Below are 12,859 nucleotides of genomic sequence, written 5' to 3'. Positions count from 1 at the left end.
TCCTCACTTAATTAGGAAACAAAACAAACAGAATTGATCACAAATTGATCCAGATTTCTATCAGCATCACATCGATATTGAATTTTCTTAACTTTTCTTTATCCAAATAATGTAAAATAATAAATGAAATCTCGATCGGCAATCACTGAAACGCAGCTAGCCACTGTATACTCGAAAATGCAATGTTGCGCTTTATCTCATTAAACCATGTTCGAATCGTGGAAATTTTGGAAGATCACAGGGTTGCTTTTANTGGAAATTATTAAAAAGTGGATAATTGCATTAAAATTTAATAAATATGAGCGTTTTAACTATAAAATATGACGAAATTGTATTAAGTCTCTGTGTGCATACACAAAACACATTCCAGGAAAAGAAAAGAAGAGATATTACTGGAAAATTACGTCTAGAAATGTTGCAGCACAGTCTATATTTAAAAAATTGCAGGTTTTTGTAAATATTTCGCGAAAATATCAACCAAAAAAAACAGAAAATACCTGCTCCAAGTGAATTTTTAGACGCCAAATGAATTGAAATATCACGACCAAGTGTGCAGAAGTGTAATCGTCATGTAATCGTTGCTTCATGACGATAACTATGACTCAACTATGATTGGACGACCAATGAGCAGAAAGCCTTAGAGTAGCATTTAGAGCTAAATGTGCTTTTACGCGTAACAGTAGCTACACACGACGTGCATATCCGCGCACATGCGCGGCTTGCGGGTCATGCTCGTCGTTTGTAGGGCGGTTTGCGCGCATGCTCGCCAAAAATCAAAAAATTTTGATTTTCAGCGAGCATGCTCGTCGTTTGTACCTCATCTCACAACCTGTACAACCTCATTTTGTGTTGATGCTTGCAGTGTGCACATCGCGGATAAATGCATCCAAGCCATGCGCGTTAATTGAATTTTTGATAAATGAGGCTAAATTCCTATATGTATATGTATTTACATACATATAAGTAAAATATAAATAAATTTAAGTAACACATACATAAAAAACCCTAAGTCATAAGTATTTCAATTACATCATCCGCGTCTTTCCTTTCCATGTTTACGCTTTGAGTACAAAATCACTTATGAGCCGCTCGCCGTTTGTAGCAAACGACAGCCAGCATGTTGGCGCACATGTACGCGGATATGCTCGTCGTGCACGATTGAGAGAATACAAAGGTTGCGCCGATCTCGGACCGCTATTCCTCTCTTAACGAATTTGACAGAATCGTTGTTTGCATGACGTCACACTGGTGCAACTTGTTTACATTTTCCTTGCAAAATTTTTTCTTCTTCTTCCATTCTTGCTCACGTTTTGGCATTTCTCTCTCGCAATTGCACCAGTGTGACGTCACACAAAAGTTATTCTCAAAAATCCTCTTTGATCGGCGCAATCTTGTATTCTATCATTCTTGCTCGTCGTGTGTAGCTACTATAAGCAAAAACAGCCCATAAGTACATATCAGCAAGTGGCTACACTAAGGGCCCTGTCACACGGTCAGTAATTATCACGATATTTGTATCGCGATCCATATTGATGGATTGATGGATCGAGCACGAATGCTACATGCTCAATATTTATCGCGTCAGTATTTGTATAATTTTTGTGCTGAACGCTTATTATGATGCAGGAAAGTATTTTTATTTTGTATGAATAATTTGCAGATACTGCATTCCACAATTATTTTAAAATTTCCCGTGTTAATTAAAATTTTTTCAATTTGTTTTGAAAGGTTTTAAGCAGCGAGAACGAAAGCATAGCGAATACGTTTTCGATGTTCGCATTATGAGAGTCCAAGATGTATTGACGAAATGTATGAATCGCGTTTTGTAAGTGCTACAGGGTCAATATATATTGACAATATTGCGATCCGCGATCCAGATTTCAAAATGTTTAGAAATTTTGCGATATGGATCCGCCAATACCGTATGCTACACCGTCAATAAATATCGCTATACTTGGATCACGTTAATAAATACTGACCGTGTGACAGTGCCCTAAAAATGCATATTTGACAGGTTGTTCAAGAAGTGAAGTTTACTTATGTGTTGTTGTGTTCGTACGCCGCGATGTTTGTCAGATGATAATTTGCACAACCAAAGTAATAAATATGCAATGTTTAATTAACTGCAGGCGTAATTTTTTGCAACGTGTTTGTGTAGAATCTTAAAAAATCCAGGCGAGCTAATTTCTACCATTCCGTTAAGAGATTTCTCGTATAAAAAGTTGTTTGTTGGCATCAATGAACATGAAGTGTCTGCGGGCATTATCGATAAAATACAACAGTATCCAATTAATCGTAGAAAATTTTGTAAACATACTAAAATCATATTTTAATTAAATGCAGGCTTATAAAGCTCGGTTTTAATTAAATTACTAATGTTTGTGGTTCATTTGTTAGTTAATGTGAGTGCGTCAGTTGTGTGAAAAGTGTTTTACGAAGGACTTAAATAATCTATAAGTGATACTTATTGTTTGCATTGCATTGTCAAGAATACCTTAATTATAGATTAAATATGGCTGAGGCGGCAGCGAATGATCAAATTCATGGTTATCATGATGTAAGTACGAGTCATATATTTGAATATAGCAAGAAATTATATATTTTACTATTTCGTTGAAGGTTTAGCATAGTATTTATTTTGTAATGCAAGACTTCGATTCTTGTGGAAAACTGCGATTCATTCACAATGGTACATAAAGAATTACTTATAAGATCCACTCCCTTTTCTTCCGAACCACTTAAAAAAGAAGGAATTTGCAACAAGTGTACAAATGAGCATACTGGTAATGTTCTGGTGTATAAACAACAGCTTCTTCAGATACATATCGTTACCTATAAATAGAAAGGCCCTAACTAATTTTCTTTTGAAAGTCAGCTCTGTACAAAAGTCAACACTTTATTCGCTCAAAAGGCTTAATAGAACTTAAAATCGACCACTTCTTTGTTTATTCAAAATCCAGTTTCATCAAACCTATTTAAGGCAGTATATGTCATTGGCCTACCAATGGTCACTCTATTCAGAGGTAGGTATATAGGAATAACTTTCGGTGCAACCTAGATTCGATCCCTAGTCTGAACAACATCCAAAATTAGTTTCTTTAAGCGGTTGGCCCCCTGCAGACAATTGCCCGTTCGGAGTAGAACTACCCGGCCCTCAATTTGTAGAACAAGAAGCTCTACCAAACACCCTCGGCCAAATGAGTACGCCATAGACACGAATCCTTTTAAAGCCGCTCTGACAATGTAAAATTAAAAACATATATACATATATATATTATTTTTCTCATTAAGTAGTTGGCTTTACTTGTAGGTACAGCCCGCAACAAAAGAAAGCACATCATCATTTTTACCAGGGCTGGAATCGTAACATATCGAAAACGATACGAAGGAAAATTACGTGATACATGCGTCGGTCGATATAAGCTAAATGGGACAAAGGGTACGATCACGTATGTCGTAATCCGAAAAATATATTTTTACGTGACGAGTAGTACGATATCGGATGTGACGATTCGAGCCCAGGTTTGTCTAATTTTCTTTTGACTTTTTTAAGGTTCATTAATTTTTTATTAAAGTTCAGCTCCTTATCTAACAAAAACCGTACATGTAAGTGTAAATTTAAAATTTGTACAAAAATTTTAAAAATTGCAGAAAGATTGCATCCCAATTCCATGTATGTATTTTAATTAGAATTTCTATATTAATTCTTGGTATGAAGTATTAAAATCTAGTGTAATAGAGTGCCAGTTTGAAGTTGTTAAAAAATCGCATTGATATTTGATAATTTTTTTTCTAACGACGTTAGGCACGTTTTTCGATATAAAAAGTTACTTTGTATGGAAGAAAATGGGTAATACCGTCAGCAAAAAAATTATCAATAATCAACACGGTTTTTAGCAACTACAAACTTGCACATTATTGTACTAGAAAATAAAAAGGTATAAATCTGCATACCAAAAATTATCCTTTTTATTTTCTAGTACAATAATGTGCATCCCAATTCCATGTATGTATTTTAATTAGAATTTCTATATTAATTCTTGGTATGAAGTATTAAAATCTAGTGTAATAGAGTGCCAGTTTGAAGTTGTTAAAAAATCGCATTGATATTTGATAATTTTTTTTCTAACGACGTTAGGCACGTTTTTCGATATAAAAAGTTACTTTGTATGGAAGAAAATGGGTAATACCGTCAGCAAAAAAATTATCAATAATCAACACGGTTTTTAGCAACTACAAACTTGCACATTATTGTACTAGAAAATAAAAAGGTATAAATCTGCATACCAAAAATTATCCTAGAAATTAAAATTAAAATGCTTGGAATTGGGATGAAAAGTTTGAGGAATTTTTATGCTTTTTGTACCTACATAGTCTGAAATTTGGATTTATATGGCATTTGTTAGATGAAGAGCTATACTAATGAACATTAAACAAACAAAAGAAAAATAGTCAAAACTGTTCAGAATGTTGAGGTGCTATCGTTTTGTCGCGGGTTGTACATTTTGTCTATAACCTGGGGATTAGAGCAATCTTTTGAAAACAGACCTAAAATACATATATTTCCAGCGAAGAGGCTTGAAATAATATGCTAATTAGAAGTATAAACATATAATTTGATTACTCAACGATTTTTAATGCATTTGCAATAACAACAAACAGTATATCTATTATAAACCATGGCTAAATTGTTTAATTTTATTGCTTATTGTGAAATTCTAATCTTATTTTTATTTATCTACATTTTTATGTATATTTCAGAATGACTCGAGTGATACATGCCATTTACGTATTATAATTATTAATGGAAAATCTTTAGCGAAAAAGGACATTTTTGGAGCAAGGTAAGAATTTATTACTAAAGAAAACAATTTTAAGCCTGTAGTTGTAAGTGAAAGCAACTTTCTATATAAAACCAAACCTTAGTTTAGCAATGGGGAGATTCTGTACCGAGTTAGCGCAACTCGAAAATAGAAATAGGAGTAATTTTATAGAGAATAGAAAATAAGAGTAATTTTATATTTCAGAGAAATTTTGTTTTTGTTAACGTAAAAAATATATGTATGTATATGTATGTGCTATGACCGCGACCATCGTAATTCAAAGTCTCAAACTTCGTACAAAATTCAGAAGAAATATCAGCAAATTTTCTTCGAATTTTTATTATTTAATCGGATTTTTTTTTTAATCTTAGGTACAGATAACATGATTTTAGTGTAACAAAGTGCAAGTTTTGACTTTTAATCATCTTTTTTATGGTCTTGTGCATTTGCTCCCATAAAAAGGGAATGCGAGGAACATATATAATTTAAAATAGTTTAATAACAAAAACTCTAGGCGTACCTGGCTAAAAACTAAACTAGGCTTTCAATGTCTAATTATGTATTTTCAACATTTTTCAATAGCGAATATCAATTACCAAGTACATACTCATTTGCCATTTGTTAAAATATAACTCTCTATTTTCTTATAGTGATCCATATGTAAGGATTGATTTAAATACAATTAATGGTGATATAAATATAGATTCAGTTTTGACCAAGACCAAAAAGAAGGTAAACTATTAAATACATATATTTATTTTTTCAATCATTTTATTCTTGTTTTCAACAACCTTTAATCTTTACGCTCGACAAAATTGCTAAATTTGATTTGTTAATAAATCTATTAAAAATATAGCAAAAACAAATAAATTACTTTTATTTATTTTATCTCGATTATCTTAAAAATTCGTATAGACTCTCAACCCAACTTGGAATGAAGAATTCGTATTCAGGGTGAGTAAAAAACTTTCGCTAAATTCTGCTTTGTTTTCAAATAAATAAATAATTCTGAGCATTGATTAAGCAATTTGTTAATCTATTTTCTTATTTTTTTAAAGGTGAAACCTTCAGAGCACAAATTGGTGTTTCAAGTATTTGATGAAAATCGTTTAACACGTGATGACTTTCTTGGCATGGTTGAACTGACGCTAAATAATTTACCCACAGAGCAAGAAAATACTACTATAAGTCCACAAAGCTACTCACTAAGACCGAGAAGGTCAGTAGGGTATGTTAAATTGATTTCATTTACAAAATTATTTTGTATTATTTTATTTGTAACTAAAAATTTCACGTGTAAATACTTATTAAAAGTTATTTTACCTTAATTTTCTTTTAATTATATTTTTTGAATTGCCTTTTGAATAACCTTTCCCTTAAGTGAATAGTATCGAACTAATCTTTCAGCCGGGTTACGTGATTTTCTAAGTTATTTATTTGAAATTTATTCTAAACAAATTTAGTTAGTGCTGTTTCATTCATTTCGTCTTTTTTATAAATACTACAATAAAAAAAATTAATATTCAAGCAGCGCAAAGTCACGGATAAAAGGCACGCTAGAGATTTATCATGCATTTGTACATGAATCGGGGGAGGCAAACGAAGCTGACGCAGTTGATGGGGAATGGGAGCATTTGGAGAATACCTCAAGAATGAGTGGAACTCAAACGGTATATAAATAAAATAATTAATTTTAATTACGTAAATGCTAAACATTTTATATTTAGGGACAATTCCCTTCCAATGTCAGTCACGACCCTTTGCCATCTGGCTGGGAAGAACGGCAAGATGCAAATGGGAGAACTTATTATGTGAATCATACTGCACGTACGACGCAATGGGAACGGCCATTAGTGTAAGTGTTGATATATAAAACATCTCGGTCAAATATCGATTGTAGATTTTTATAAAACTTAGTTTTTTTGCTTATGTAGTATGCATGAATATACTTACAGTGCCGGACAAAAGTATTGGCACAGAGAATTTTTCGCAATGTATGCAAAGTTTTTAATTCTAATTTCTTTTCGCTAATTTTGTAAAAAAAAACATAGCTCATGCTAAAACAAAGAGCATAAAAATAAAACCTCTAAAATTTGTGCAAAACTCAGGAAAATTCCATAAATTTGCGTACTAATTTGCAACTTTCAACTCAGATTTTTGAAAAAAAAATTAATTACGCTGTTCTAGAATCCCTTTTAGAGATTTTATTTGTATGCTCTTTGTTGTAGGATGAGCTATATTTTTATAAAAAATTAGCGAAAGGAAATTAGAATAAAAAACTCTCTCTTCTCTGTATGGCACTGTATGTATATTCATACATACTGCATAAACAAAAAAACTAAGTGATAAGAAATTAGAATAAAAAATTTTGCATACCTACATTGCGAAAAATTCTCTGTGCCAATACTTTTGACCGGCACTGTATGGATAAGTATAGATTGCTCCCCTAACCATCAATAGATTATTTTGTATTTCTGATTCGAATTTGAGTTAAGTGTTCATTATACTAAATATTACATTAAAACCCCAGAAATTTAAGTAAAAAAGATAAAACACGCTCATAAGATTGGTGTGATTTTGATAAAATTATAAATATGTACATATATATGTTTTTATACAGATCAACGTGCACTAATTTTCTAAATTGTCTTTAAGAAATTTACCGTATTTTCTTCGGTCTTTATTAATATCTTGCTTACTTTATTATTAGCTCGGCAACTAGCAACAGTAATGTAAACGTTGAAGCAGCTGCATCTGATTTCCAAAGACGTTTTCATATTAGTGTTGATGAATCTGACTCCGGCAGACCTCCGGTGAGTTTACTTTTATTTTTTATCATATCTATTGGGTTGTCGATATTAAGTTTGCTGTCATTTATAATACCGTAGTAAAAGAGTAATACATAATATTATATATTTTATTAAGTATGTTTGATACTTACCAAGATTTACTTATTTTGAATGAAATTTGCCATAGACCCAATTTTAACAATCTGTACTCTCTGAGTTAGACAATTTTGCGTTGAAATATAATTTTTGTTCTTCAAATACATATATATTGACTATTTTCAAATCTTTTTTCCTTTACCACAAAATTAAACATTTTTTGTGTCAGGCTACCCCGAGATCAGATGAAGATGCTTTGCCGCCGAATTGGTCTATGCAGGTAGCACCGAACGGTAGAACATTTTTCATAGATCATGCTGCGCGACGCACGACATGGATTGATCCACGTAATGGACGCGCTAGCCCAATGCCTAATCAAACGCGTAGAGTCGAGGATGATTTGGGACCTCTGCCAGAGGGCTGGGAAGAACGTGTTCATACGGATGGACGCGTGTTTTATATTGATCATAGTAAGTTACTAATGAGTTAAAACAAACAGGAGTTTATTAATTTATTTGTCTTTTTTTTTCTTTTTAAGACACTCGCACCACACAGTGGGAAGATCCAAGATTATCAAATCCAAATATAGCTGGTCAGGCCGTACCATATTCCAGAGACTACAAACAAAAGTACGAGTATTTCAAGAGTCATATTAGAAAACCGGTAAGTTCTTACATGTGTGCATGTACATATGTATGTACATCATTATTTATTTGTGCTTCCTGCTATATAATATTGGGTAACACTTATCAACATTCTTTTTTTAGACAAATGTTCCAAATAAATTTGAGATTCGTATACGTCGTACCTCGATTTTAGAGGATTCCTATCGGATTATTAACTCTGTGACTAAAACTGATTTATTAAAAACTAAACTGTGGGTAGAATTCGAGGGTGAAACGGGATTAGGTAAAGAAAACGTTTCTTTTATTTCGCAAAAAAAATACAAAAATGTTTCATTTTGAAGATTACGGTGGTCTGGCAAGGGAATGGTTCTACTTGCTGTCAAAGGAAATGTTTAATCCATACTATGGACTGTTTGAATATTCGGCAATGGATAATTACACATTACAAATTAATAACGGCAGTGGTTTATGCAATGAGGAGCATTTGAGTTATTTCAAGTTGGTATACATTTTTAGTCAGTTTGTTTAAGAACGTTGAAAATATGGAAATCAAACCATTTAAGTGATACTAATAAGATTTTGGTTTTGATTTTGTTAGAAATTTCTGTAATAAAATTGGTTAACGTAAAAAACGCTTTCAAAATAAATAGCTTAATTGTTCATCCTCCGACTGTTTGTTAACAAATCTGTTATGATCAATTTTTCCATAGATTCATTGGTCGCATTGCTGGTATGGCTGTTTATCATGGCAAACTATTAGATGCATTTTTCATTCGTCCATTTTATAAGATGATGCTTCAAAAGCCAATTGATTTAAAGGATATGGAATCAGTTGATACCGAGTATTATAATTCACTGATGTGGATAAAAGAGAATGATCCCCGGCAATTGGAATTGACTTTTTCATTGGATGAAGACACGTTTGGCCAAAAGAGTCAACACGAACTAAAGCCAGGAGGCTCCAATATTGAAGTTACTGACGAAAATAAAGATGAATATATTAAGTGTGTACAACAATATGTTACTATGCTTGGTCATAAATACTCAATTGTACAATTTCAGGCTTGTTATTGAATGGCGTTTTGTTGCACGAGTCAAGGAACAGATGTCATCGTTTTTGGATGGATTTGGCTCAATAATTCCATTAAATTTAATTAAGATATTTGACGAACACGAGTTGGAATTGTTAATGTGTGGCATACAGAATATTGACGTGAAGGATTGGCGAGAAAATACTTTATACAAGGGAGACTATCATCAAAATCATATAATAATTCAATGGTTTTGGCGTGCAGTGCTCTCATTTTCGAACGAGATGCGTTCACGTTTATTACAGTTTGTTACTGGCACATCACGCGTTCCAATGAATGGCTTCAAAGAGTTGTACGGCTCAAATGGTCCGCAAATGTTTACCATAGAAAAATGGGGTACTCCTAACAATTATCCTAGAGCACATACATGGTTCGTGAATACCTAGTTTTTTTTTTACTAAATTTTAAGTAATTTCTGTCTGTTTCAGTTTCAATCGTTTGGATCTACCACCATACGAAGGTTATGTCCAGTTGAAAGATAAACTAGTTAAAGCTATTGAGGGCAGTCAAGGTTTTGCTGGCGTCGATTAATATCTCTAGCAGTGGTAAAATTCCCTATATCAACGAAAAATTCCGCCGTATAAGATAAATTGCGGATTCGAGGCCTTTTACGCTGACTTGTGTACTTATTTTTCTGTTTATTACTATATATTAATAATTTTACGAACTTCCTGTTATAAAAAAAAAAATATAAATACCAAATTACTTCATACTATTTTTGTTTATAATTCTACACTACCAATTTGGTAACTACGTTGCAAAGAAACTTTAATTAATAAAGACTTTCTAAACCCAGTATGAAAATGTAATGTATGGTAATCGAAAAAAATAATCAGTAAAACAGCCGTCTTCGCATTCGAAAATCAATTTTTTCTCCTACGTCTATGCCCTAAGAAAAGTGGGGCCTTCAATTTTGCATTACCAGTAATGCAGGAAAGAATGCGATTTAATATGAATACTGATTACATATTAAAGATTAATCGAATCTAGAACTCATAAGAAATACATTACATTATTTATCACGCATGTAATGCATACAGGCATGTTCTGCAATTCACTTACGAGTGAATTCTAACACAACTCACTTTGAAATAAAATTGAATGGGGTTGAAATTCACTCGGAAGTGTATGGCAGAACCTGCCTTCGATGGCTGAGTGGAAGATCGACATATCTCGGCAGCCAGTTCAAAAACGCGATATCTCAGAAAACTTTTCAAGAACGCCCTACATCAGAATTTGATTGAAAAACGCCCTATTTCAGAATTTTATTGAAAAACACCCTATCTCAGAATTTGGTAGAATAAAGCCCTATCTCAGAATTCGGTTCAAAAATGCCCTATCTCAAACGAAAATACTTTGAAAATAAGCTGAGATAGGGCGTTTTTGAATCGTAAGCTGAGATAGGGCATTCTTCAACTAAATTCAGAGATAGGGCGTTTTTCAATCAAATTTTGAAGTAGGGCGTTCTTGAAAAGTTTTCTGAGATAGAGCGTTGTTCAAAAATTTTCTGAGATAGGGCGTTTTCGAAATGGCTACTGAGATAGGTCGATCTTCCACTCAGCCATCGATTCAATAAATACTTACTGTTAAGCGGCTCTATTCTCTAATCCTTGCCTAATCTTCCCATCCCTTACTAAAGTAAGCAGTAAGGATTGCTTAGGTAAGTACTAAAGATAAGACATTTATTCCACAAGGATTAGAGACATGAGCCACTTAACAGTAGTAACAGTTTTTATTTTTTTAATTTTAATTGTGTCGTTATTGCACAACACCATCGATATGTTTATCCGATAAGTACCTGTAAATTCAAAGAATGGGAATTCTAACCATTTGAAAAGCCAAATCTCATCCGAAATTTTTTAAATATTGACACAACTCCTTGCTTTAAACCGGAAAAACCACCAAACATTTTCCGGTTACTTTGGATCCTTTGGGAAGAAGAAAACGCCCATCAGTTTTCAATGCGGCTATTTACGCAATTCCCCATCGCTCTTTCTTATCTATGTGCAGTGGTGAGTGATTTTCTTACAAAATTCATGTGTATTTATTTGATTAAAAAATTTGTTTTTGTTTTGTCACTTGGGATACGCTTTGATAACACTTGTTTATAAACAATGAACGTTCACTTGTCAAATACAACGGACTTGCGCAATGCAAAACCCTGATTGAAGACTTGTTCCACTCCGTTTTGTTTACATTAAGTTAAATTTGAGATTCTATTTTTGAATTAATGTTAAAAGCAAAACAAATCATTAATAAAATTCTAGATTTAGTTTTCCGGAATAGCCCAACAATGAGCAATTCCTGTGCACTTGTGTATTTCGCTTAAAAACCGATAACTTTGAGTACTTATCGGTAGTTTTGACCGGTATGAATATAGGATGGATTTACAAAACTACCCCGCTCGACGTAAAATCGTTCGTTCCCACAACTGTCGGTCTACGTAATCTGAACGACCCAGATTTATATCTGGCCAAGGACTGACACTCCAGCAACAGCCCAAAACCTCGAGGAATTTGTATGCTGTTTTAAGAGAAAACAACAACGTAAAGTCAGTGGCATAGCGGAGCAAAGAGCATTGAGCAAGCATGACAAACGCTTGTTTCGCTTTGCGTGACAGATTCGCTTTAACAGATGAGATGGATTATATGAAAGTGCACAAAGCATGCCACATAGATGTTGTTGTTGTTGTAGCAGCGTACAAGTTCCCCATAGAGTTTTGGGGAGTGTTGCTGGAGTGACAGTCCTTGGCCAGATATAAATCTGGGTCGTTCCGGTTACGTAGACCCGACTGCCGTGGGAACGTTACAGCTGCAGGAGGAGGCGAAAAGAGGGCCAACTCCCATCTTTTTGCACGCGTTGACAATCAGCCGGTTTGATATTTGTTTTGTTTCGTCCAAATTCAAGTTTTCACGGAAAAACATAAAATTAAATTACATTGCTAATATTTTTAAAGCTAAATATATATAAATCCATAGAATCAAAAAACTTTTACACACACTTGTAGACAACAATTCACGCTTTATTACAAAAATAAAATTTACTATATCTGTGCACAAATTTATTTATAATGTCGGTTCGAAATATGGTATTTTTCGCAAATTTCCGAGCTGAGTTGTCAAACAAAAAATATCCACGAAATAACCCTGCCAAAGGTGTTCAGCTCCTCTTCTTCAGCAACCAGAAAGGCGAATTCTAGTTAGTGAGCGTTATAATTCTTTCGCAAAAAATCCAAATTTCCCCTATTTTCAAACAGCTTCCTACGGATCTTAAAGCGGCGTCCATCCTCTATCGTTTAAATTTAAATCACAGCCGTGCACAGAAAATTGGCCCTTAGTGGTTGTTATTGTTGTTGTTGTAGCAGCATACAAGTTCCCCATTCGGTTTTTGGGGAATGTCGCTGGAGTGACAGTCCTTGGCCAGATATAAATCTG

The 12,859-nt window shown here is 33.4% G+C and overlaps 1 protein-coding gene across 4 annotated transcripts; it reads left to right on the top strand.

The window, feature by feature from the left end:
* The first annotated feature begins 2,019 nt into the window (after nucleotides 1-2,019).
* On the top strand, nucleotides 2,020-10,153 carry Nedd4 (E3 ubiquitin-protein ligase Nedd4). 4 transcript variants are annotated; one of them, XM_017612581.1, is made up of 15 exons: nucleotides 2,020-2,557; nucleotides 4,762-4,844; nucleotides 5,474-5,555; nucleotides 5,739-5,777; nucleotides 5,882-6,051; nucleotides 6,352-6,493; nucleotides 6,551-6,678; nucleotides 7,534-7,636; nucleotides 7,938-8,178; nucleotides 8,247-8,371; nucleotides 8,476-8,617; nucleotides 8,676-8,832; nucleotides 9,045-9,338; nucleotides 9,397-9,795; nucleotides 9,854-10,153. In XM_017612581.1, the coding sequence occupies exons 1-15, from the start codon at nucleotides 2,513-2,515 to the stop codon at nucleotides 9,954-9,956; spliced, it is 2,253 nt and encodes a 750-aa protein (XP_017468070.1). In that variant the 5' UTR covers nucleotides 2,020-2,512; the 3' UTR covers nucleotides 9,957-10,153. The 4 variants fall into 4 exon arrangements, with proteins under 4 accessions (XP_017468070.1, XP_017468073.1, XP_017468072.1 ...); XM_017612584.1 differs by having other exon boundaries at nucleotides 5,882-6,042; nucleotides 6,355-6,493; nucleotides 9,854-10,124; XM_017612583.1 differs by having other exon boundaries at nucleotides 5,882-6,042; nucleotides 9,854-10,124.
* Nucleotides 10,154-12,859: the final 2,706 nt, after the last annotated feature.

The sequence above is a fragment of the Rhagoletis zephyria genome, unplaced genomic scaffold (genome assembly GCF_001687245.7).
Source record: "Rhagoletis zephyria isolate East Lansing unplaced genomic scaffold, Rhagoletis_zephyria_1.1 Rzeph_scaffold_00557, whole genome shotgun sequence".
Taxonomy (NCBI): Eukaryota; Metazoa; Arthropoda; class Insecta; order Diptera; family Tephritidae; genus Rhagoletis; species Rhagoletis zephyria.
Note: the sequence above shows the minus strand (reverse complement) of the source record. Positions and strands in the feature narration are given on the sequence as shown.